This window comes from Mus pahari, chromosome 3 (genome assembly GCF_900095145.1).
Source record: "Mus pahari chromosome 3, PAHARI_EIJ_v1.1, whole genome shotgun sequence".
Classification (NCBI taxonomy): domain Eukaryota; kingdom Metazoa; phylum Chordata; class Mammalia; order Rodentia; family Muridae; genus Mus; species Mus pahari.
In genome coordinates this window covers 43,898,570-43,925,592 of record NC_034592.1, presented here as the reverse complement: position 1 = coordinate 43,925,592, position 27,023 = coordinate 43,898,570, and the positions used below count along the sequence as shown (strand labels likewise).

Sequence of the window (27,023 nt, the reverse complement as noted above, 5' to 3'; positions counted from 1 at the left end):
CTGCCTCTGCCTCCCTAGTGCTGGGATTAAAGGCGTGCACCACCACGCCCGGCTCTCACCCACTTTCCTAAGCTGTAGAATTGAGAGGCGCTCTTTGCCAGTTTCTCCACTTCCCTGATAAGCAAAGGGCAAGGGACTTGAAGGCGAGCGACTCTGGAGAAGAAGCAGGAATGGCCACATCTTCTATTTATAGGCAGGGTAAAAGTGCCACCACCTCTGTTAGATGTCAAATCTCCTATCAGGGGCAGATTTTCACACTCATCCTGGACACGGCGGCGACTTTGCAGGACCCACCGCCTAACACACCCAGCCTCTCACTCAGCACAGTAAGCAGTCAGGCTCCCCGGCCTGAACTGTACTTACATGGGAAGGTCTAAGGAAGCGCCCATATGGAGGAGCTCCCTACTCTGCGAGTCGATCTGTACTTTGTTCCCACAATCTTAAAGCACATCCGTAACCCTTCTCTTGGCAAACGTTATACGAAAGTGAGCAGAAATAGTTATCATCTCAGAATACAATCATATCCAGATATCCAAGCTCCACCTAGAACTCTAGATGTACAATGGGAAAGTATCAAGTTTATATTACAAGGACGTTGAAGACACTTAAATAGAAATGTTAAACCAAGAATGGCTGCCTCCAGGTGATATGTATTGAACATACACAATGCTTTTAAAAATTAATAATATTGATTTAATAAGTGTGTGCTATTGTTGCAGATACCCAAGGAGATTCTATTCAGAATAGGCTTATATCCACTTCTTTAAATTAGAAGTAACTAAAAATGTACAGTACAGACCGATAGTAATCTGAGCCACTTTCTAAAGCTCTTTGTTTTGTTGGAAAATACAGGATCCCACAATGGAAAACCAGTTTAGGGAAAAAAGATTCTTAAATGCTAGGGAGCTGCATCCAGACGAAAATAGTGTCTGCATTTCCTCAACTGAAGCCAATGTTATGACTGCTCATAGAAATAGATGAACTGTTTTTTTCAAAACCATTAAACCTGTCTCTTTTATCATAGAAAGATGGCAAAAGTAATGTAGCTACTAAATCCCCTGAGCTTTCCCATTTGGAGTTCAGCAAATCTGTGAACAGGTCTCCGAGATCCCAACTATTAAGAGCTTCTTTGCATCCAAAGGGGCTGCAGCCAGTGGCTATGTGATTATCACCCCCACACAACAAGAACACTGAACTACATAGCAAATGTTATAGAGATTATTTGCATTACCATGAGAAGAGAAAAAGGAAAAAAATGGAAAGATTCATTCAAAGAAGGCCCAGAGTAACTTCTGTTCTGAAAGCTAAGCTCTACCATAACTCCAACGTATTTCAGAAGAAAAAAAAAGTGAGAAAATGTTAAGTCCTTCTACTCATGTCCTGAGAAGAAATCAAACGAGATGGCGGGTGGGGGAGCAGGTAGAATAGAAGAGGATTGTCTTAGTCAGGGTTTCTATTCCTGCACAAACATCATGACCAAGAAGCAAGTTGGGGAGGAAAGGGTTTATTTGGCTTACATTTCCATACTGCTGTTAATCACCAAAGGATGTCAGGACTGGAACTCAAGCAGGTCAGAAAGCAGGAGCTGATGCAGAAGCCATGGAGGGATGTTCTTTACTGGCTTGCTTCCACTGGCTTGCTCAGTCTGCTCTCTTATAGAACCAAGACTACCAGCCCAGAGATGGCACCACCCACAAGGGGCCCTCCCCCCTTGATCACTAATTGAGAAAATGCCTTACAGCTGGATCTCATGGAGGCATTTCCCCAACTAAAGCTCCTTTCTCTGTGATAACTCCAGCCTGTGTCAAGTTGACACAAAATTAGCCAGTACAAGGATGGTTACTAAAATCTGCTTTGTTGGCAAGGGTATTACAAGAAAACAACCTACATGTGAACAATCCAATGGGACAATGAGCTTATAGCCCAAGATGGGCCATGGAATGCATACTGAACTCAGAACCTGTGGCCTACTAATACTAAGTGTAAAAAAGACTCATTCACACCATATAGACCTCGGGGTATCATTACCACAGACAAAGCCACTAAAGTGAACCTGACCAGGATGGCTCTTATGACACAAGGACAGAAGGTTTGCTGGAAGAAGTATGCCCAGTTAACCAATAATCCTGGAAATGTGGATATATAGAGCATGGTCTCTTTGATTTTATAACTGTTTAGTGCAAGTTAACCATGGATCATTTCAGAAGACTACAAAGCTGTCATGAAAATACACCATAGTTGTAGGATCTGCAATCAAAGAGAACTATTTATTAAATTGTTAAAATAAATAAACAAAAATAAGTCCGTGAAATCATTAATAGCTAACTAGGTTCCTTTTACTACAAACAGTCATGAAGAATAAAATGTGAATTAGCTAACAACTTTTGTAGATGAAGACAATGAGATCTCCAAGAACACATCTTAAACCAGAAGTGTTATCATGATATGCTAGCAGTATAATGGCTGTCCACTGAAATGATGAAAGACAGGTGAATTCTGAAGTATAAATATTTGTGGTGATGGTACAAAGGATAGCCCAGGAGTCATCACTAGGTGACAAGGGCTTAAATCTATAACTAAATCTTACCTAACTTGGTAAGGATAAACATACAACCATTAGACCGCAGAATACATGGAGAATAAGGGCTTATATACAAACTTGTAGACGTTGTAAGAACCTATGTGTGTCAATTCAGAGAGTTGGAGATTTCCTTAAAGTCAGTGGGGAGATTCTCAAGTGACATTTTTTTCTCTTTTATGTGTGCATGAAGATGACCACACATGTGTTCTAGTAACTGAGCTCTGACAGAAGGAGAGATTAGAAAGATTAAAAACCTAACATAGAGAGCCCATTCAAGGGCCTCTCCCAACTAAGTACCAAATGACACTTGAGCCAGACATAATGGCACACTCCTATAATCCCACTTGAGAGACTGAGACAGGAAGATTGCTAGGAGTTCAAGGCAAGCCTGTGCTACATAATAACACTGTCTGGGGGAAAAAGGAGGCACAGGAATAAGACTGAGCAATGCCCAGAGAGATAAAATGGAAAGAGGTGTGCATTGTGGTCTAGGTATGCTAGCTAGCTTCATGTCAACAAACTAGAGGCATCTGAGGAGGAAACCTCAAATAAGAAAAGTCTCCATAACACTGGATGATAGGCAAGCCTATGGGGCATTAATTAGTGATTGATGGGGGGAGCGGAGCAGCCTGTTGATGCTGGTACCATCCTGGGCTGGGGGTCCTGGCTGCTATAAGAACACAGTCTGAACAAGCCATAATGAGCAAGCCAGTAAGCAACACTCCTCATGGCCTCTGCATCAGCTCCTCCCTCCCGGGTCTCACTCTTGAGTTCTTGCTTAATTGTCCTCAGTGGACTGTGATTCAGGATATGTAAGGCAAATATGTCCCCTCCTTCCAAGTTGTTTTGGTCCTGATGTCTTATCACCGCAGTAGAAGCCCTAAGACACTAACTAGGTAAGGAAAAAAGGTAGAAAGAACGAGTGCTATTTCTAGCTTAGAAGATGGGGTAACTATTGAGGCGGGGAACCAGAATGATTTTAAAAACTAGGAAAATAGAGATTATTATGCATAAGAAAGTCCATCATACAACTTTGGGAGAGCAAATGACATCCAAGTAAAAAATATCCAGTTAAACTGAAAAGAAGTCATCTTTGGCTCTGCTGAACTTTCACCACTAACCAGACCGTTATGATGTGAAAATTGGTTTCTTTCTCAAAGAGCCAATTTCTAGAAGCTTGGTTCCCATTTAACAGCCCTGAAAGACAGTGGGAACGTTAAGAGGTGGGCTAGAGGAAAATGACTGTATTGAGAGCAACCTCAGGATTGAAGTTGGCCTCGCTAAATGGCCCAGCTCTCCCTACCTGGGACTTGATAAGCTTCCAAGAGCAGTATGTCATGAAAGACCAAGCCAGGCCTAAGCCCAGTCTTTGGGCTTTCTTGCCTCCTCATCTTCTCTCCTATTTTCATATATACTGTTATCATGTGATGCTTCCCTCCATGTAATAACTGAACATGACCAAAAGGCCCTCCCCAAAGTCCAAACACATGGGGCTGCTGGATCTGAGTCTTTCTACCTTTCAAGCTTGTGGTGGTTTGAATTGATTTGGCCCCCAATAAACTCATGTGTTTAAGTACTTGGCCTGTTAGGAGGTGTGACCTTGTTGGAGGAAGGTTGTCACTGTGTAGATGGACTTTGAAGTCTCCTATGCTCAGGCTCCACCCAGTGAGGATGATAGTCTTCTTCTGACCGTCTGTGGTTGACGAGTGTTCTCTTGGCTACCTTTGGATCAAGATGTAGACCTCTCAACTCCTACACCAGCACCATGTCTGCCTACATGCTTCCCACCATGATAAAGGTCTGAACCTGTGAACCTGTAAGCTGGCCCCAATTACATGTTGTCCTTGTAAAACTTGCCTTGGCCATGGTGTTTCTTCACAGCAATAAAACCCTAAGTAAGACAAAACTATTGGCTAAACAAACCTTTAAAAGTATAGATTCTATAGTATTTTTGTCAGACCAACAGAAAGACAACAACACGGGCTAATATATCTGTAGTGCAGGCTTGTTATTCCAGCACTTGGTAAACCGAGACAGGGAGATGACACACATCTATAATCCCAGTACTCCAGTGGTAAAAGCAGGAGGATCATAAATTCAAGATCACCATAAACCACATAGAGTTCAAGGACATCCTGGGATACATACAGTCCTGTCTTCCCTCCATCCCACCCACTCACCCACCCAAAAGAGAAAAAGTATAGTTGTCGGGAGAGGGTGTGAGCTAGGAGAAGGAACAACTTCCTGGTATTTGCAAGGATCTAGGTTTGCCACAGCAGAATGGGACATGGAGGGGTGGGGGAAGCTGTGGGTTATAGTATACAGGGTGTGGTTATGTTTTGGGCTGGAGGCAAGAGAGGCCCAGCAAGTTGCTGAAAAAGTCTGGTAGATAACAAAGAAGGAAGAAATGTCTCAGGAATATTTATCTTACCTTCAACGTCAGAACTCAGGTAGTTCCGCACTTCATTCAAGATGAAGTTAATGTCTTCTTCTGAAGGAATAGGATGGTGTGTGATGTCCGTCGGCGTATCCATGGTTCCAGCAATTGTCATCTTCTCCCAAGGCAAGAAGAAAATAACTCTGCCATCACTGGTTGCAGGATCAAGAAGTCCCATGTTCTCAGGGCTAGGGTGGAAAGAAATAATTCTATTTTGTTTGGCGCTCGTGCTCAAATAAGCAAAACAAGAAAAACATGAACTTTTATTTTATTACTCCATTCTAATCCATAGATATTCCTAAAATTAAAAAAAAAAAAAAAAGGCAGTTAAGAAAAGATAAAGAGCTGAGCAAATGTGATAATACTATCTTGTAATCTTCCCCACCTAACAATGCATGGTTAATTGTCTCTCAGTTGTTTTGGTTTTTATAACTTTGGACCATTCACATTAGATAATGTCAGTGGAATAAATGCCTATAATTTCTTTTATTATGGCCAATTAACGATAACTCTTCAACCTTTCTTGGAGTCTATGAAAAGTATTTTCCTGGGACATTTGACATTTTGCACATCCCACAGTAGCAAACCTGAGAAGTGATGAGAAAGCGAAGCCAAACTTTCCCCAAACTGAATCTCCAACTCCCTTCATTCTGTGATGCGTAAATGTTACTTTGTCACAAAAGAGATTTCTTACTTTATTTCAAAGTGACAGGAGTGTCAGGAAGTGCACTGAGAAGAAAACAGCTCTTCACATGGTTTCTATATTTGCTAAATAACCATGTCATTGGATGGGCCAAATGGAGAGGAATAGGTTAGCAATGAGAATCTTTCAAACAAATACAGTGATGTAGTATGTCAATAATTAAAATGAAAGACAAACTCTTCATGCAGATGAAAAAAAAAAAAAAGAATACTCACTAACACAAACCGCACAATTCAAGAACAAAATCACAAATGTGCTTACAAGAATGGGCAACTACAAACAAGCATTAATGAAAACCAGTGGACTGGAGACATGGCTCAGTGGTTAAGAGCACTGGCCTCTCTTCCAGCCAACAAGGGTTCAATTGCTAGTACCCCATGTGGCAGACTACAACCATCTGCAACTCTAGTTTCTGGGGATAGGATGCCCTTTTCTGAACTCCTTGCGTACCGGGCATGTTCATGTTCAAGTTGAACAACCATACATGCAGACAAAATATCCATTCACATAAAATAAATACATTAAGTTAAACATAAAACCCATGGATGGCTGACTAAAAACTATTGTTTGAGTATACTTATCACACTTTCAAGAATACATGAAGTTGTTAAAGTGAGAAGGATCCAAAACTGTCACGTTCAAATGGAATAGTAGAAATCTTTAAATAGTTGTCACACTTTATTGAATTCTCACAGAGAGCTAGTGTTGAAGGTATATTCTACAATGACATTCCTTAGACAGGAAACAATCACATTTAGTTTAAACAATTTTCAAGAAATCTCCCTTAAGCAAATATATTTGAAGAACATGTAGTAGATCTCTTATGTTTATTATTCCCTTAAAACATTAAACCCTTAAAATATTTAATAAAAATTTATTCAAGTAGGTAAGGGTGAGAGGGTAACAATGTTTAAAAGCAAACCCAAAAATACTTTACATAAAACAGAAATTTTCAATCAACTTTAGTTCTTCTTCTTTATGTAAACTACAAGGAGGACCAGTCTTTCTCAGCAAAGCTGCTAGCCCTACATAGTGTGTGTTCTAAATCCAAAGAGCCCAGGGAAAGCATCCTTCATTAAGTAGCCTTTTCCTGAGGTTCTCTTGATGATCCAGGGACCCGGGAAGGAAGTAAATTTCACTCTTACACACTGAAAAAGTATCCGATATTTTCTGGTCTCTAAAAAGCATTAAATCTTATTTGCCATTAGATCTGCAACTCCTAGTCAATCTCAAGAGTAGGAGAGGGGGATCCAAATTGATGCATCCTTACATTAAGACATCAGTCACTTTAGGTTGGACACTAACACACTTAAATTCCAAGCTTCGGAGTGGAAAAATGGCTTTTTGCTGAAGCAAAACATTTGAGAAACTTCTGTGAAATATCATGTTGACTTCGTTTATATACAACCACCTCATGGACCAGAAAACTCCTGAGAGGTTTCAAATAATACACATGATAAAGTTAAGCATAAGATTCTAATATTTAGTGACCTAGGTAGGAGGTACTGTTTGAAACTACTGAGACCCTCAGAAACTTCCACCGCAATAAAAGCCATTTAAAGGGTGAAGGTGACAGTTACCAGCCAACATGTACCTGGAACCTGTAGAGAATCAGCTGCTTAAGTAAAGACATATGTGTCAAGCATAAAATTAACAAGCACAGAGGGAAGACAGAGCTACTAACAAATGGTGTAAAATTTTAAGAATCCACTTGGAAGCATCTTTCATCAGTTCTAAATGACCTAACTCATAGTCTCCCTCGAGGAAAAGCTTGTTTTCTTATGAAGGATTAGTTCTGCAAGGTCACCCTAAAGAGTCAGCTCTGGTGACAGTCAGTACGACGGGAGAGGTGCACGGCTCTTTTCAATGTGTATGATTCATTTGGCATCAGCAGGGGAAGCTGGCTAATTTATGTGTGTGTCTAGGATTAAAGGTAGTGAACATTTTTCTCATGCAGACCATTGCTTTCCTGAGGAACCCTTAGTTAAACTGAAATCAATTTATTGTTAACCACTTAGCAATCAGTGTTAGAGCTAACAGTATGTACACACATTACAGGAAAAAAAATTGACCTCTTGTCAGTAGTAAAAAAAAGCAGGCTAGAAGGAAGAGGTGATTACATTCGTGCACGGCAGTCAGCGGGACGCTGGTGCTGCTGTCGGAAGAAGCCACAAATCTGAGGCAAATTCCAGATTGGGCTTTTAAGAGTGGTTTACAAAAATCATTTTTGTATGTTGGGTTTTTCTGAGGTTAAAATAATTCTTCTGGGGCTGGAGAGATGGCTCAGTGGTTTGGAGCACTGACTGTTCCCTCTTCCAAAGAAGCAGAGTTCTATTCCAAGCACCTCTGCTGGGTGACTCGCGATAAGCTGTGGCTCCACCTCCAGGGGCGCCAGTTCCCCTATCCTCCTTAGGCACCTGCAGTCACGTGTACATACTTATGCGCAGACATATACACATAACTAAAAATAATCATAGTTAAACTACTGGGGCTCGGGTGCTGTTACCTGTAGTATCCGGGCATCACAATGTGGACCCCNGCACTGGGCTGGCAGATGGGAACAACGTTTTTATCATCCATTTTGCGCACGGTGTCTGTGAAAGGGCCGGCGGCATTGATAACGCATTTGGCTCTCACNTCAAATTCCTGCCCTGTGAAGAAAAGCAGCATTGATTACATAGTCGGTTTGTTCTCCGCTCACCGGGGCTGGTTATTAGTTCATCTGTTAACTTAACCTATGGTGAAGTCTATATAGTACACACCACACTAAGTGACAGGAACAGCCAGAGTTCGTGAAGAGCCAAAGGGAAGGCTCCCTTCTCAGAAAATGCACCTCAAATGAGCCCAAACTAAAAGGGAAAGCAGCAAGCCACTTTTGCATAGTGGTTCTCAGTCTATTTACAAAGAGCCATGATCAGGAGGCTGGAGTATCTTCCACTGTGGATGAGAACTCCCACCTAATGTTCAAGAAGGGAGGGAGGGAAGGAGGGAAAGAAAGAGAGAGGGGATGAAAGAAAGGGGCTAGCTAGCTCAGTGGATTAAGATACTTGACATCAAGCCTGAAGACCTGGGTTTGATCCTGAGAGTCTACAGAGTGGAGAGAATTGACTCCCCATTGTCCTCTGACTTCCACATTCAAGCTATGGCGTGCACGTGTGAGTGCACACGTGCACACACGTAAACACATGCACTAAGTTAATTACATGTTTGGTCAGCTAGAAAAAATAAATACCCAAATGTTTATCCTCATTACGGTGAGAAAAATATATCTCGCAAGCGTCGCTTTTGTTCAGGATACGGTGCAGTTTTGCAAGTGCCTACCTAGCCATAGGGCTGTGCCAAGCCTGGAAATCTTATTGAGTTATAAGTGATTGACTCAAAAGCTCTGCCTGTGTCACCTAAGTGATGCTCGGAGACTTGGCACATTGATTTAATTTTATTAATCACATGTTTCGGTGAGGGGAATGAAAGGCCTTCACAGCTTTGAGAGTTCTGTGGGCATTTCTTATTATCCTTATCATTAGTGTTACTATTTAACACAAAGCGGGGAAATTGGCAAGTCCCACAAGGGAACATTTTCATGTTAAGCCAGGCATTGTTGACAGTAAGGAATATAATTAAGATGACTGAAGTCTGCCTTTCACTGAAAGAAGGGTGACAGACAAATCCTCATTCGGTCATTATACAAGCATGGCAAAATGCTAGGAAATGCCTCCCTCGTGAACCCCAGCATACCTGTGAGCACATCCTTGCACCGCGCACCGCTCACTCGCTCTTTCCCAGTTTCGGGGTCTGTCTTCTTGAGCAAGCTCACCACCTCCATGTAATTGGCCGTGGCAGCCCCGTACCTGGCAGCGGTGAGGGCGATGGCGAGGTTCATCCGTGCGTCGTTGTGTTGTCCTGAAGCAGAGAGAAGCGTGAAGGGAGGGACAGGAGTCACCTCGAGCCACGGACGGGTGGTACAGAAGTGTGTCACAATGAATATGTCACATCTGTCCCTGTCACCTGGGATCTGTGTGATGGCTGGGCAGCTCTACAGGGTACCATCTGGAAATATGTGGTCATCCTCAGGCGACACTTACCTGCTTCTTCAGCAAGTGCGTTTTGTGTAAGAGAAAAAGGATGGGATTATTCCTTTCCTGCAGAGCTGACATCAATTATCCCAAAGTTTTAAGCTTATTTCTCAAATAAGTAATTATTCTCTTCATGTGGGAACATATGTATATGTCAGACTTTTTCTAATATAGACAAAAACCATAAACATGATAACAAGGCAATTCAAAACCTTGGAGTATCTGACACCCCAACTGGTGTTGATGAACAATTTTTTATGAGTGCATGCCTATCTTGTATTCAAAATCAAGACTTTCATCTTCCACAGAGAATCTCAGTATTCCATAAAAGGATTTCTTATGGTTGGAATTTTGATCCTTAAAATGTAACATTTTTTAATAGCACATAAAAGGTAAGAAATTAAGCAGGGCAAAATTTAATTACAGAACAATCCCTACCTGTGTTGTTAGAGATTTATTGCTGAAAAATCCTAGTTAAAGAAAACTAGGGGGGTGGAGAAGGGGAAGAGATGATTAATCACTTTAAAATACTGGCATCACTGGAGACTTTTCCTATTTATTATTGCCAGCGCAGTTAACGCTGACCAGGGAGAATTACTCTACATTGCAGGTCCGGGTTCTCTGTGCCCTGAATAATTAATTATCCAGGGCTAGATGTATTGAAGCAGAGTTCAAATTCCCACACATCGGGATCGGTTCTATCAAGATACTACTGATACAGGGATGAATCTAATGGATATTGTTGTTGATTGATGCCTCCAGCATACCAAACTCGTAGTATAAATGGTTTATGTAAAGTTTCTTCCTTGTGATTCAGTCTGGGAGCCCTGAACAAGTCAGATGTTCCAGGGAAAAGGGCAAAGTTATAAAGAGAGAATCGATGACTGGAGACCCCGCGGGCCCTCCCCACAAACAGCCTATTTGAAAACTGCCTGAAGAATGCCACCAGCCTGGAAGAAACTCTTCTCCTCAGACCACAAACTCACTATAAGGGGAGGGTGACCACTAAAGCCTGGTGGGCGAAATGTTTAGTGTTTTTTTTTATCCAGAGCGGCGCCATTTACTTCCCTTAAAATATTGTATCAGAAAAAAATCAAGAATACAAAATACAAGAAGGGGAACAGATTCAACGCAGTGTGACCTTAAAGTCGCTTAAAACAGCCAAGTCCAAGAAGCCGACTTTCACCAATGGAGAAAGTTCTTTAAAACCAGAACACACGGCACAAGGCTAGATGAATACACACAGCCCAAGAAATGGAATGGAACGACACTCTAGAGTTGCTGTCTCTCTGGGGTAAAGAGATGACAAGAGTGCTGGTCCTGTGACCTACGCCTTTAATAATCCCAGCACTCAGAGGGCCCTAGAGGCAGGGAGCTCTCTGGGACTTTTGAGGACATCCTGGTCTACACAGTGAGTTCCAAGAACAGCCAGAGCTACATAGAGACTGTCTAAATAGACAGACAGACCAACCTAAGGAGTACCCCACATGTAGTTCCTGCTCTGTGGAGAAGCACACACAGTGGCTCATAGCTCACAAAAGCTGGAAAGCAGAGCATTTAACTCCTCTCTGAGCACAGCGGTTCCTGTCTCCTCCCAGAAATACCCTGCCCAAGCATCCCCTTCACCACCTTCCTCTCTGCATTCAGAGCAATGCCCGCCCCTGCCTCGGTTCACTTCAACTTGCTCTCTGCTCTGGGACACAGGTGCCTGTGGGGAGCACTTCCTGAGGTGTGATACATTTTCTTTTTTTTTTTCATCTAAATGGCCCCACTCTGTTTCCTGACATTTTGAAAGTATCTCTATGTGTCTTGTAATTTTATTTCTAGATTTTAAAAAAGGACTTTTTGACAACGCTGCCAGTCATGAGTCCAGGATAGGATGGCCTCAAATGCCCATCCAATTGTCCTGCTCACTCCAACCCAATTCCTCAGAACCACGCAGCACCTCTCTTTCACTCATCAGCATTACCTTGGGTAAGGCGCACAAGGGTCCAGGCAGGCAGGCGGCAAGTGCACAAATCCATCTCCTGCTCAGTTCTCGTTTGCACTTGAAATCTTACATATGTGCACACACTAAGCTTACAACCACAGGACAAAATCACAGAAAGGCGGGAGCGGGGAATTGTCCAAACACAGAATATGAGATGCACCCACCAAAAAGAACACAGTTGCTGGGGTAGAGATTGTATCTTAACTTCCAATGGCCTTGACCAAGAAGAGTGAGAGGTCTTCTAACAGAAACACATGTAGGCATGTACATTTTAGTATGTACCATCTAAGAGATAGGCCTTACACAAACACTCTACAATTACTATTCTCTAAGTCTGGCATCTAAGTTACAGAACAAAGAACGGGGAGAGGAAGGGAGGGGGAATTGGAGGGAGGAAGAAAAAGTATTTAATGTATAAAGAATATGAAGAATAGAGAAATAAGGAAAAATAAAAAGGTCATTAAGGAGCTGATTAAAGTTTGTGAAGTTGTGACGATGCCCTGAAGTTTTTTAGCACAGGACACCTTTAAATGGTCTTTGGCTATGTAAAGACCCACGCATAAACAGACGCGCCTAACTTCTACCTACTACTAGTACAGAAAGTCTAACTTTTAAGAACAACAATTTATTAAAATAACACCAGCCATGATATCATCACCAAACAGCCAGTTTGCAACTGAGAGAATTTCCTCCCGTCCTCTATGCCCTGACCTGAGTCTGACACAATCATTTTGATGAGCAAAGGGGATCGGATGCCTGCCAGAAAAGAATATCTTCTCCTAAAGCTATAGCCCATTTCCAACAAACTCCTCACAGAACGCTTCATTGTCTCAGGCTTCTGGTGTCACCGTGACCTGCAGCAGCTTCCCCTTTCCAGTTGGGCTAATCTACAAAAGTCAAGCTCATTTAATGTAGCCATTACATTTAAAACTTCCCTTTTGGGGGGGAAAGAGTACAGTAAACGGAGCAAAATCGGTGTGTGTACGTGAGTGTGGAGATTCTTAACTTCTGCTTCGAGTATGTGTGACCAGCATGGCGGAGAAGCAAAAGTGGAAATGAGAACCACTTCTCAGAGAATTCTGACAGCACACAATTTCCACAATCACACTTTCTGAAAGTGCGTGTGATGTATGTCAGGACTGGTTGGGTCAGAAACCAGGGAGGGAATGATACAGAGCGGGTGAGATACAGGACACACCGCAGTGATGCAGGGATTGAGATCTCTGTTCTGCAGCTCGCCTGGGTGGAGGAATGTGGATAAGACAGTGTGTGTGCACGCATGTGTGTTTCTGAAATTACTCAGCTAGTGTGTGTGTGTGTGTACATTATCCTTTACAGAAAGGCTGAGTACTTCTGAAATTACCCAGCTCATGTGATGTGCCTCTCGAGGTATTGTTTCCCCTACTTTGTAAAAATGTACAGTAAAAAACAAACAAGCCAGGCATCAAGGTACATTCCTTTAATCCCTGTACATAGGAGAGAGAGGCAGGTGAATCTCTATGAGGACAGCAAGGTCTATATAAGAGTTCCAGGCCAGCCAAAGCAACATAATAGGGGTTCTCTCTCTCCTCTCTCTCTCTCTCTCTCTCTCTCTCTCTCTCTCTCTCTCTCTCTCTCTCTCTCTCTCTCTCTCTCTCTCTCTCTCTCCTCTACCCTACCACCACCACAGCAAGGAAATTAGAAAAACAAACAAACCTACAAACAACAACAACAACAAAATAACAGAAATAATCCCTTTCCCCTGGACTAATTTTAGTAATAATATGTCACTTGTGCAAATGTGTAACCCACTACAAATATTGTCTCGCTCTTATCCCATTCCTGTAGCTTTTGTCCTTATCCCATTCCTGTAGCTTTTGTCCTAAGTCTTGAGTGCCCCCTTCTCTCTCTTACTCTGGACTCTACAGTGGGAAATTAATTGGTCAGTGGAACGCTAGTAACCAAGTGGAGCTTCAAAGGACCTCTGCTCCTCCTCTCTGCCAACCCTGTGAGAAGGACACCCTCAGGCGAGCTGGGCCCAGAGGAGGATGCAAGTGTGGTGTACATCATCACTGCCCAGGTCATACCTGCTGGCTATCACTCAGTCAACATCTACCTCACAAACAGGACAGCCAGAGAGTCGCCCAGCCTACCCAAGACAAACACCAATGCATGAACAATAAGCCTTAAGCAATTAAAGTAATTAAGGAAGGACCAGGAAGGCAGCTCAGTGGCTAAGAGCATGTCCTCTTTTAGAGGACCTGAGTTCAATTCCTAGAATCCACATGGTAGCTCACGACCATGTGTACCTCTGGTTCCTGGGGACCTTTCACCCTCTTTTGGCCTCCACAGACAGTGCAGCCATGATACACAGGCATGCAGACAAACCCTGAACATATAAAATAAGTAAATCTTTCTTCTAAAAAGCAATTAAGGAAGACTGCTTATGACAGTCCATAACTGCTAACTTGCAGTGATAGCCAAAGCTTAAACAGAAATGCAAAATACCAGAAATACAGATCTGGTATCAGTATAACTCAACTATGTTAGGTAGTACTACAAAATGACTTTTCTTTTACTGAGACCGTAAACTATTCATCTATATTTTATACAAACTACCAAGAATTGTTTTGTTTTGTTTTTGTTTTTAAAAATCATCCTAGGTTGATGTACATTTTTCCAGAAAAGAAAAATGTCTTCTAATATGGAATATAGTCTTCTAATGTAGAGTAGGGAGAATCAAAGGCGTAATGTTCTAAGTTGATGAATTGGAGTAATTTGCTGTCACTTATCCATACTACAGTTCTCAAGAAGGGACACCTGTTAGCACCGAACATGTAATCATTTTTATTATTTAATACAAAGGTACAATTAAATGCAGGCACAGGATGTGACCCGCATCACAATTCTGCCTGGCCTTTCTCTTCCCAGTATCTTTTTCATTATCCGGGGCCTTTTGTTCCTCGTGTTTCTTTTGTCTCGCCCTAAGTTCTGGAACAAGCTATTTACAATCTGAATAATTAGCAATCAGGGTGGATCTGAGGTCTTTGGCCTCCTGTAAAGGAAACACTGTCAGATGCCTCAACATGACACACAGAAACAAGCGAAGTTTCTATACCCCCAGGACTTTCCCTTTCTTGAAAAAAGTTTTAAATGAATCTAATGAGGAGTGAGTTTTCTACTTCTCAGACACTTAGGAGTCTAACTAGAGTAACAAAAATGAAGCTTCATTTAAAATGCAAACAACAGAATGCTTTGGGTATTCATTAGCTATTTTCGTACAAAATGTTCTATACATTAGTTTACAATGAACACTCTCTGTGCCTGCCTACTCGGGGACAATGCATTCCCTCTAGCACAAGCCAAGAGTCGCTTTTTGTCTTTCTTCCTTCTTTCCTCTTACTACTCCTTAGAAGACCCAAAGTGAAAAGGCCCATGTGACAAAAATTAATTGAAGTCAAAAGACAAGAGACTGTTAGATAAACTATCTCAGAGTTGTACTGCTGTGGACACCATGACCAAGGCAACTCTTATAAGGACAGCATCTAATTGGGGCTGGCTTGCAGGTTCAGAGGTTCAGTCCATTATCATGAAGGCGGCAACAATGTCCAGGCAGGCATGGTGCAGGCATAACTGAGTGTTCCATATCTTCATCTGAAGGCTGCTAGCAGAATACTCACTTCCAGGCAACTAGAATGAGGGTCTTAAGTCCACACCCACAGTGACACACCTACTCCAACAAAGCCACATCTCCTAATAGTGCCATTCCCTGGGCCAAGCTTATACAAACGATATCATAAACTGTACAGGCGTGAGGCCTAACAGCGGAGGTTTGCTCCTCCTGATTGGCAAAATGCACTAAACTCATTGATCTGTCCTCTTGGAAGGCCTACTTCTGATGGAGAAAATCTACCTTCATTGAGCAAATATGTAGACAACACAGAATTGTCACCCCCAAAAACTTTAGCTGAATAATTCTTAAATTCATTCCTATTGTGCATATTGATTAAACAGCTACCACCTCTGTGCTGTATATCAAAGTATCATTGGTGGAAACAGAAACCAAAAAGGTCAGATTGATCCAGCCGCCCTGGATTACCGGCTACAGGAGTAAAGTTCACATATTTGTGACAGTTGCATGCTCTCAAAATATCCTCGTGTCCTAGCACTCTTCCTTCCCCTGAAGTTTTCTAAAACGCCACCAAGCCAGATGCTCTAGACTCTTTCCTCCTAAGTTTGGAGAGATTTGCAAAGTTTCTTTCCCAGGGAATGTATGTTCGGCGTCAAGGCTGGTCTCCACAGATCAAGTCATGAACTCACTCATCTGATGGTCTCTTCTCTCAGTTACACAAGGAGAGATGAGGCAAGAGAGAAAGGCAGGAGAAAGAGAAAGAAGTCCTTCACTCCAGAGTCAAGTTGAAGCCCCAGGACAAAGGAGACTGACACGTACCAGCTTCTGGGTGTAAACATAGTTTTCTAGGAATCTCACCAGACTCTCCATTTACAGTAAAAGGTATGTCCTAAGCTCCTTGTGCAACACTTGTGGATTCCTGATTTTACCTTGTTGGATCATAAACTCACCGAAGGCATGATTAGAGCCACCACTCTCATCTAATTTATCAGAAGAGAAAAATGGGGGGCTGGTGAGATGGCTCAGTGGTTAAGAGCGCTGACTGCTCTTCCAAAGGTCCTGAGTTCAAATCCCAGCAACCACATGGTGGCTCGCAACCATCCATAACGAAATCTGATGCCCTCTTCTGGAGTGTCTGAAGACAGCTACAGTGTACTTACATATAATAAATAAATAAATAAATATTTAAAACAAAAAAAACAAAAAAACTTGGGAGACAGAGGCAGGCAGATTTCTGAGTTCGAGGCCAGCCTGGTCTACAGAGTGAGTTACAGGCAAGCCAAGACAACACAGAAAAACACAGACAGAAAGAGAGAGAGAGAGAGAGAGAGAGAGAGAGAGAGAGAGAAATGGGGGGTGGGGGCAGGGGAGATGACTCAGTGGGTAAAGTACTAGCTGTGTAGCCATGAGGTCCAGATTCCCCAGCACCCATGTAAAATACTTAGTGGTCTTGACAGATCATAGTACCAGTGTAGGGGCGGGGGCTGGGGGTGAGGGTTTCATGGAACTAACTAGATCAACTACAACTCTTTGTTCAAGTGAGGGACCCTACTTCATACATAAGTTAGAGAGAGATGGGGGAAGACACCCGAAGTCACCAGCACCTGCTGACATGTATACCCACACGCGTGTGAACACACATGTACATGTGACAAACACATGAGAGAAAAAGAGGGGGGGCAGAAGAAAAGTTTCTTAATAGTCCTTTCAGATGTATATCAGCAGCCAGTGCTACGCAGTGAGATGGGGGTCTCAAAAAAGTTACACTTATTGTCAAAACGTTTTTTTAAAAAATACTGAATATTTTCCAATTCTAAATGGTTCAGCAGGTTGAAGCGTTTGTCGCCAAGCCTGACGACCTGAGTTCAACCCCTGGGACCCACGTGATGGAAGATAACAGTTTACTGGTCATCAGTCTGGCAAGCGTTCTCTCCCTCAAATGTGTGGTGACAACCCATTTCTAAATCCCTGAATTACGCTCACCTATGGGCTTGCTTTCCTTTCACTAGGACTGACAAGCAGACTCTTTTTCTTTATAAATAGGAAGTCAAAAGAATGGATTTGGAGAATGAGTGGACCTTGGAACTGACACAACATTATATGGCTCCTAAACACATCAAATCTCTATCCAGGGCTCTGTTTTGCTAGTTTTTTATTGTTTTCTTTATTTACATTTCAAATGCTATCCCGAAAGTTCCCTATATGCACCCCCCCCCCGGCCCCACTCCCCTACCCACCCACTCCCACTACTTGGCCCAGGCGTTCCCTTGTGCTGGGTCATATAAAGTTTCTGTTTTGCTAGTTTTTACAGAGGAAACCAACACTAGCTGTAAAACGTAATGACCTAGGCATGATATGGTAAAGCCGAATTACAGTCCCTTAAACAGCAGGCAGTAGCCCGGGACTTGCTGTGGTCTCCTGGCTGGCTTCCTGGTGTCCACCTACTTGCCCATCTCATACATTAGCCTTGCTCAGAGGGTCCCTTCACACAAAAGGAGAAGGGTCAGCCTCTAGGCTTGCTTGCTCCCCAGCCACAGTCCTTCCTCTCTTCAGTGCTAGAGATTTAAAAAAATAAAAATACAAAAAAAAAAGGGCAGCATAAGGGTGGTGACAGCACTGTCCCCTTTCTAACTCCAACAACAGCAGAGAGGCCAGCAGCTTAGGCAGTCACCTGCTGACTTCCAGCAGTGGAGAGACAGGCGGGGTTTTTTTTCAAATCATTTTTGGTTCGTTATTTTTCAAGCTAGGCCTTTTGCCTTCCCAATACTTCTGTTGCTACTAAAGAATCTTCCTAAGAAAATCTCTTCCCCGCCAGGCAGTGATGACTCACGCCTTTCATCCCGGCACTTGGGAGGCAGAGGTAGGTGGATCTCTGAGTTCGAGGCCAGTCTGGTCTACAGAGTGAGTTCCAGGACAACCAGGGCTACACAGAGAAACCCTGTCTNTGCATAGGTAGCAGAAGATGGCCTCGTTGGCCATCATTGGGAAGAGAGGCCCCTTGGCCTTGCAAACTGTATATGCCCCAGTACTGGGGAACGCCAAGGCCAAGAAGTGGAAGGGGGGGGAGGGGAGCAGGGGGGGAGGGTATTGGGGACTTTCGGGATAGCATATGAAATGCAAATGAAGAAAATATCTAATAAAAAATTAAAAAAAAAAGAAATAGAAAACAGGCTGAGCAAGCCATGAGAACAAGCCAGTAAGCAGACCCTGTCCATGGCTTTTGCATCAACTATTGCCTGCAGGAACCTACCTTTGCTTGGGTTCCCGTCCTGACTTCCTTCAGTGATGGACTTTGGGTGTGGAAGTCAAACCGAAGTAAACCCATATCTCCCCGACTTGCTTTTGGTCAAGGTGTTTCATCATCACAATAATAACCCAAACTAAGACACAATCTATTGTGTTTGCTGGGTAGTCTTGGCTGGCATCTAAGGCCTCTTAGAGCCTGAAGCACATCTGTCTAGGCCCTTCTGACTTTTTGAGTCTCCATTGAGAAGTCAGGTATAGTTTTAATAAGTCTGCCTTTATATGTTACTTGGTCTGTTTTTCTTTCAGATTTTAATTTTTTTTTATTTTCTCTGTAGACTTAATGTTTTGATTATTATGTAGCAAGGCAACTTTCTTTTTCTGGACCAGTCCATTGGGTATTCTGAATGCTTCCTGCACCACCTTCTTTAGGTTAGGGAATTTTCTTTTATGATTTTTGTCAAAAAAATATTTTACATGCCATTGACCTGGATGTCTTTCTTCTGCCTCTATTCCTATTATTCTTAGGTTTGGTATTTTCACACTGTCCTAGATTTCCTGGATGTTTTTTGTGCCAGTATTTTTTTAGATTTAACATTTTCTTTCGAGGTATCCATTTCTTCTATTGTGTCTCCAACACCTAAGATTTCCATCTGTCTCTTGTGTTCTGTTGGTGAGGCTTGCCTCTGAAGTTCCTGTTTGAGTTCCTAAATTTTTTATTTCCAGATTTCCCTCAGTTTGGGGTTTCTTTATTGATTCTCTTTCCAGTTTTGCACTGTTCATTTCCTTCTAGAGTTTGTGTTTTCATGGATTTCTTTAATAAATTTAACCATTTCACCTTTATCATGCTAATAAAGGCAATTTTAAGGTGTTTTGCCGGGGTGCCAGACACGGGGAATAAGGAAAAGGGAGAGATGACCTGTGTCCCGCCAGACCTGGGGGCAGGGGAGGGGGCAGTGGGAGGGGGAGCTCTGGGCAGGCAGATGTGGGAGACTGCTGTGTGCCCTCCACTCCATGGTGGGTGAGTGTCAGGCTGTGGGAAGCCACGGAACCCTAGTCCTCGGGGTTGGAGAGGTCGCAGTTCAGGGTCCCTGGCCTCACAGAAGCCAGAGATGACAGGTTCTAGCCTTTGGGCATCGCAGGATGTCTCTGGACAGGACAGGACAGGAGAGGAGAGGAGAGGAGAGGAGAGGAGAGGAGAGGAGAGGACAGTAGAGAAGAGGAGAGAAGAGGACAGGAGAGGAGAGAAGAAAAAAGAGAGAAGAGAGAAGAGAGAAGAGAGAAGAGAGAAGAGAGAAGAGAGAAAAGAAAAAAATCTCTTTCCCTTGCCAAGTATAGAGGGTCAAAGCTGCCATCCCAACATTTCAGACACTGATGAAGGAAAACGACAGATCCAAAGCCAGTCTGGGCTACAAAGTGACAAGAGTCAGGAACAAGAAGAGCGGCTAGTGCTGGCACAGACCCCTTTAATCCCTGCACTCAGGAGGCAGAGGCAGGTAGGAGGCTCTGTGAGTTTAAAGCCAGCCTGGTTCTAAGACAGCCAGGGCTACACAGAGAGACTCTATATCAAAAGGCCCAAAAGGAGGGAGAGGAAGGAGGGAAAGGAGGGGGAAAGCAAGGGAGGGAACAAAATATTTATTTTTCTTCTCTGCATATCACTAAACTGAGCACGCCCCGCACTGGGCCTTGACTGCTTAGCATCGCACACCTGCCACAGGTCAGGCCGAGAAGATTTTCCTGGCATCTCTCAGACCTACTTATTTGTTTTAAGTTTTTACTTTTGGATTTAACATAAGCCAACGACGAAACTAACAACTCTATATGACTAAGCCACCCTTCATGGCAGGACAGGCCAACTTAAACGCGCTCCTTCACTCACACAGACCCACCCTCTGTCTGTCTGAATGCATTTTAACAGGTTTAATAGAGTGCAGGAGCGGCCAGCCCCTGGAGTGACCGACCCGGAGTGTGACCTACATAACGAACACACAGAATCCCGCACAGAGGACCAGCCAGGGAATTCAATCGGCAAGAAGCCTTCTGAGAACCTTTATCTGTTTTGTCCCAGAGATGGTTTCTTATCAGATTCCTCTCTCTAATCACAAAAGATCCTGCCCCTTATCAAGCTGTTATCAAATCATTATGACCAGCGCCAGTGTCCAGATTATCTGAAAACCTGTTTACCAGGAGCTGACGGCTGACCGCCAGGGAGAGGGGACGTGAAAACTGGCCACGCCTGGTCAGGACCCTTCCTTGGTCTATTTCTTAGATGAATCTGTAAGTTGCTGCCAAGAACAATTTCTCTGAACATCTACTGAAGCCTCTGAAAGGGCCAAATTCAAAATACAGGGAAAAATTGTAACTGTGACACTACCGGGGTCAAGAAACATTGCCTTTTATTAAATTGATCTTATCTCTTGGTTTACATAATGTTCAAATGGAAACCATTCCACCTGCACCTCCCAAATGCTAGGATTGTAGAGGTTTGCCGCCAACCAGCTTAATGGAGTTCTAGAATGAACCCAGGCCTTTGCATAGGTCAGGAAGGGAAAAAACCAAAAACAAAAACTAGCTATACCCCACCCTATATCTGAATTTTTTACTGAAAATATCCAATCTTATACTATTATCATGGGCTTGTTCTCTGGACTTTCTGTTTGAACAGCACAAGACTCCGTCAGATGTTCAGTTTCTCGGGAGAATGAATGCGGGGAGACTCTGTGCCCTCCACTCCCTCAGGAGCTTATCTCTGGCAAGGACCACGATGCCTGGGAAGTAGAGAGGTGCTGGGCTTCTATTTCATGTTCGTTTGGTGTAGTAAAAATAATCAATTTACAAAGACTGAGTTGTTCTAATTCCAATCAGCTTGCCACAGCCTGGTCACCAATAGTCATACTCAGGCAAAAACAGCAAGGTGAAAATACTGTAAAATTCAGCTTAACTTCATCGCTTGCTGAGAGCAGAATATCTGAATTGTCTTCCAGACAAAAAGACAAAACAACAACAACAACAACAAAAAAATGGTGTTTATGTACGACCTAGTTAACAAGGAAAGGGTATCAATATTGCAACTGTATATACCTAATAATGTGCCAAACGCCATAGCCATGTATTAACATAAATGTGCTGATGAAAATAATATAAACATGTAATACAAAACTTCCCCCTTTGGGATAGCAGGAGGAAGGAAATAGTTACATATATAATCAATATTTCCCCTGGATGGAAGAAAGGCATTTCCAATACTCTACAGCTTGGAATTTACACTCAATAATTATGTGAGGTTACAAATGAAATAATTCAATAAATAAGCTGTTGATTCACTTCAGAGAAATTATTACATAAATTACAATCAAAGAATAGCATAAATAGCTCTTGCTAAAAATGGTGGCACTAGCCTATAGCCCTAGTTCCTGGAAGCTGAGAAGGCAGAAACTAGTGGGGGGGGGGGGATACCTAGCAGAACTTCGTCTCAAAAAGAAAAAGGGGGGCAGGAGAACATAACAAAATTACTCCAACTAGCTCTGTCAAAAACCTAACAAAAAGGGTTTCAGGGAATGTCAAAAATGTCCCCTTTATCTATGAAGTAGTCATGTGCATGTAATAAGACTGTAAGAATGTATAAGAATATAAAAAATTTATAAAGGTAGCATCTTTCACTTCTAAACACTACAATTTAAAAAATAAAAGTTACAAATTTAGATATTATAGAAATTTAGATAATATAAAAAAATATATTCAGTACTTTCACTCTCAACTCTTAAATATAAAGGTGGGACATACAGCCATTACCAATGTTTTCAATTTATAATGAAAAAAAGTAAAAGGAATCAAATTCTGTGTTTCTGTGTGTAGGGCTTCTTGCCCAAGCTCTCGGAAATTCTCAAGGTTGCTCTTGGCTATTGTGAAAGTATCTTATTAGTTCCTAGGACAGGCAAGGTGCCCTTGCCCTGCTGTCTGTCATTCTTCAGCCTCAGGCAGGGGCCCCACCCATGCAGCTCCACAGTCAACTTCACCAAAGCTGGTGGTTTATAAGGAGCCCCCACCTGCCTAACGCTATCATATGCCCACACACCGTTGTCTGCCTTCAGACCACTGAGGTCTAGTGGCTCCTACAGATACAGAACACCCTAAACAAATACGCATCTCCCTCCATCGATTCCTCCCCATTCCTGTGAACTAGAACCGTCCTGAGTGTCCTCCGTTTTCCAGTGGACTAGAACTCTATTCCTATAGGCTAAGGTGCCTGTCCAAGCTCATTTGCCTAGAGCCTGAACATCTTGCCTAGTCTTTCTCCTCAGTCTGGTTTCTCAACAGTCAAAAGGATTATCTGGTGTGCCTTACAATCACGCGAATCTACACAGAGGAACGTTAAACCCATCTGATGAGTCAATACTCTAACTTTACCAACCCGCCTGGAAAACTCTGACTTCAAATCTTATGCATGTTTTCAGGACAAGACCCTTGTTTACGGAACTAGAAAGATGGTTTCATAGTCAAGAGAGCTGGCTACTCTTTCAGAGGATCCAAGTTTGGTTCCCAGTACCCACATCAGATGGCTCACAACTACCTGGAAGGCCAAGGAACTCCAGTGAACCTGATGTCTTCTTCTGGCTTCTATAAACACGCAGCATGCACACACACACACACACACACACACACACACACACACACACACACACACCAGGCATGCAATCAGAAACATACATACATATAAATAAAGATGAAATTAATGTTTAGAAAAAGAGGAGTGTGGAGCCTTGTTAGCTGACATTGCTAAGACTTAGTGCTACCCCAAATGGCTGCATAAGTAGATTCTATGAATTTCTTTTTTTTTTTTTTTAAGATTCATTTATTATTATATCTAAGTACACTGTAGCTGTCTTCAGACACACCAGAAGAGGGCGTCAGATCTCATTACAGATGGTTGTGAGCCACCATGTGGTTTCTGGGATTTGAACTCAGGACCTTTGGAAGAGCAGTCAGTGATCTCACCAGCCCTATGAATTTCTTATCACCTATAGGCAATATAAAACGAGTGCCTTAGCTGGGCGTGGTGGCGCACGCCTTTGATCCCAGCACTTGGGAGGCAGAGGCAGGCGGATTTCTGAGTTCGAGGCCAGCCTGGTCTACAGAGTGAGTTCCAGGACATCCAGGGCTACACAGAGAAACCCTGTCTTGAAAAACCAAAAAAAAAAAAAAAAGAAGGAAGGAAGAAGGAAGGAAGGAAGGAAGGAAGGAAGGAAGGAAGGAAGGAAGGAAGGAAGGAAGGAAGGAAGGGGAAAAAAAGAGTGCCTTATCTAATTTTTCTCAGCAACATATCTCAGTTTACAGATTTAAAGTTGATTTACCTTATGAATTCTTAATTCATCTGATCATAAATAAAATTTATATGTCAAAATGTTCAATTCTAATTAAATACCTAAGCCTAAAAATCAAGACTCAAGCAGATGACACTAGACTATTCACCTTAAAGGGTGAGCAAAATTATAATATATTACACCATTACAAATGCAACATAAAATACAGCATATTACTCTTCGACTAAACACACGTCTCTAAACTTCTGAGGAGCACTGCACAAAGATGCCTTTGTAAAATGCTCTCTCGACAGCGCTTTGATGTGACCGTATGTTCATTAAAAGGAAGTATTACGACTTACATACATAAGGTACATAATGAATTCAGTATGTGTCTAGAGTTGGCTAATGCCATTAAAGCACAAGCCAAAAGCACAGACTATAAATCAAAATGCAATTTGTCAAAGTTAGATCTTAATATGATACAGGTTAAAAATAAATAAATTTTATTTCACCGGAAACTACCAGTGTCACTATCAGGGATTGGTAAAGAGAGCTGAGTCCAAACTGTGACCAGGTTGCAACTGACATGCCTTTGTTCTATCTACAGCTTTGGCTATTCCTCCCTTCTTCCACCTGGATAAGTACAAAATTAGCATGCACCAGGCATTCTTCACTCTCCAGGGGGTTTATATCACTAATACAGCTCTAAAGACTACTATTCTTTCCAAAATGCTGACATAAACCAGTTGGGCAATCACAGGTTTGTTTGTTTTTTGTTTTTTTTTTCCTTAAGACTACATTATTGAAGTTTTAAAGACCTAGAATATTCTTAAAACAGAACTTAGGAACACTTGAAGTTACTTTATTCATACATCCTCATACTGCAGCTTTAACAAGAGACCAGCAAAGGTAGACTTACAAATAGAAGCAAACCACAAAGACAGCTAGCAATAACATAAAAAAAATCCAGAGAGTGGACATGGGGTGGGGGGGAGAGGGGTGGCGGGTGGTGAAGGGAAGGGAAGCAGCAATGTGCACCCCATTCTCTTGAGTTCTCTTTCCACACTAGGGCTCCTTCAGGGCAGCGCTAATCTCTTCAAAGACATTTATCCCCCTAACCTGTTTGCTCTATCTCTGTCAAACAATGCGTTCACTCACAGGATCCCCATGGCCAACACAATTCAGATGTAATATATGCGTCTCCGTGATCCATATAGTAGGCCTTCTGTGCTACTCTCTGCTTTGCATCTTCTGAGGCTCCACATGGCTGCCTCCTAGACGGCCTGAGCTTCACACCACTGGTCAACATGTTCCTTTTCACAACCTTCCCAACTACCTTGACTTGCTGTGCTCAACTACCTTGACCATACTTTCTTAAAGTTAAGCAAATTATTGCACACTTAAGGAAGCTTTTCTAGACCTACCACACCTAGTATAGCATATCTAGGTGCTTCTGTATTTAGCTCATATGCTTTTTTTATGGCTTCTCTTTGTCTTTAGAGAATATGAAACATTTTCTAATTTGACTCACCATCTATTATACTATCCACCTGATAGAGATGTGAATTGCAACTACTAAATAGAAATAATATAACTAAATATATTAAAACTAAGTAAAATTGAGGGCCAGGAACATCACATAGTTACTAGATCCCTTGCCTAGCTTTGAATTTGATTCCAGTACCATCAAAGTAAACAAAATTGATAGTCATGTTAAAAAAAAAAAAGAATTTATCATTTCTAGGGAAAAAAAGAACTGCACAGTATTACAAGTTAATATTCTAAATGTAAATAGTCATCCCAATATTCACAAACCAATAAAATCAAACCAATATTGAAGAACAGAGCACAGAACTAAACAAAAGAAATCTTTAGAAGGTATTGATAATGGCTATACTAAATGTATAGACATTCTTCCAGACATTTATAGACTGAATCTGGTTAATTTTATTTATTTATTTATTTATTTTGGTATGTGATTCATTTTTCTTTTGCAAGGTCTTTATAAATGTTTAAAGAAAGGAAATACAGCATTGATACTTGCAGTGGAATTCACATAAATGTATCAATGATAAGATATAAAGAAGAGAAGAGAGAAAAATGTGGCTTCATAACCACATGTCAATATTCAATCAACTTCCCAGGAATCCTATGAGTTCCGTGACAGTTCCATGACAGTCCCATGAAAAGGCTTGGGACAGTGCCTGGCAAATACAGAAGTGGATGCCCACAGTCATCTATTGGATGGAACACAGGGCCCCCAGTGGAGGAGCTAGAGAAAGTACCGAAGGAGCTGTAGGGGGCTGCAACCCTATAAGTGGAACAACAATATGAACTAACCAGCACCCCTAGAGCTCTTGTCTCTAGCTGCATATGTAGCAGAAGATGGTCTAGTCGGCCATCATTGGGAAGAGAGACCCCTTCGTCTTGCAAACTTTATATGCCCCATACAGGGGAACGCCAAGGCCAAGAGGTGGGAGTGGGTGGGTAGGGGAGCAGGGTGGGGGGAGGGTAGAGGGGACATTCGGGATAGCATTTGAAATGTAAATGAAGAAAGTATCTAATAAAATAATCAAAAAAAGAAAAGAAAAGAAAAGAAAAAAAGAAAGAAAAGGCTTGGGAAAGAAGTGACTGCTATTGGTGTCTGACCTGTGTTTGGTTGAGTTTCTCTGTCTCTAGACTTCTCATACACTTCTGAAAGCCAGAGATAGCAAGGGGTGAAGAAGAGTGCCAGATTCCTTAATAGACAAAAGGTTGACGCGCTGAGGCACAGGCAGGCCATTAGCCCAGAAACATGAGCCTGAAAGTCAAATGCTGCTTCGAAGGCAGTCAACATTTCTCTAGAGCTCACCCAGTGCATGCAATACCGCAGGAGGAAAGCGCACTCCGTTTTGCATGACTTCCCTTTATCGGATGAACTAAATGTATAACACAGAGAACAGCACAATCACACAAAGTACTCTTTGGGGTTTGATGATACTGAGTTGTCTTAGTCAGGGTTTCTATTCCTGCACAAACATCATGACCAAGAAGCAAGTTGGGGAGGAAAGGGTTTATTTGGCTTACATTTCCATACTGCTTTT

The 27,023-nt window shown here is 42.3% G+C and overlaps 1 protein-coding gene across 1 annotated transcript in view; it reads right to left on the bottom strand.

Annotated features, from left to right (window-relative positions):
* The window catches only part of Gpd2 (glycerol-3-phosphate dehydrogenase 2), a 135,669-nt gene that overhangs the window by 21,171 nt on the left and 87,475 nt on the right, over window positions 1–27,023 (bottom strand). The window contains exons 7-9 of the mRNA XM_029536655.1: window positions 9,457–9,622; window positions 8,228–8,372; window positions 5,013–5,206 (exon numbers count right to left, since the gene is read on the bottom strand). Of these exons, the coding sequence (XP_029392515.1) occupies window positions 5,013–5,206; window positions 8,228–8,372; window positions 9,457–9,622 (505 nt within the window). The remainder of the gene's footprint in view (window positions 1–5,012; window positions 5,207–8,227; window positions 8,373–9,456; window positions 9,623–27,023) is intronic.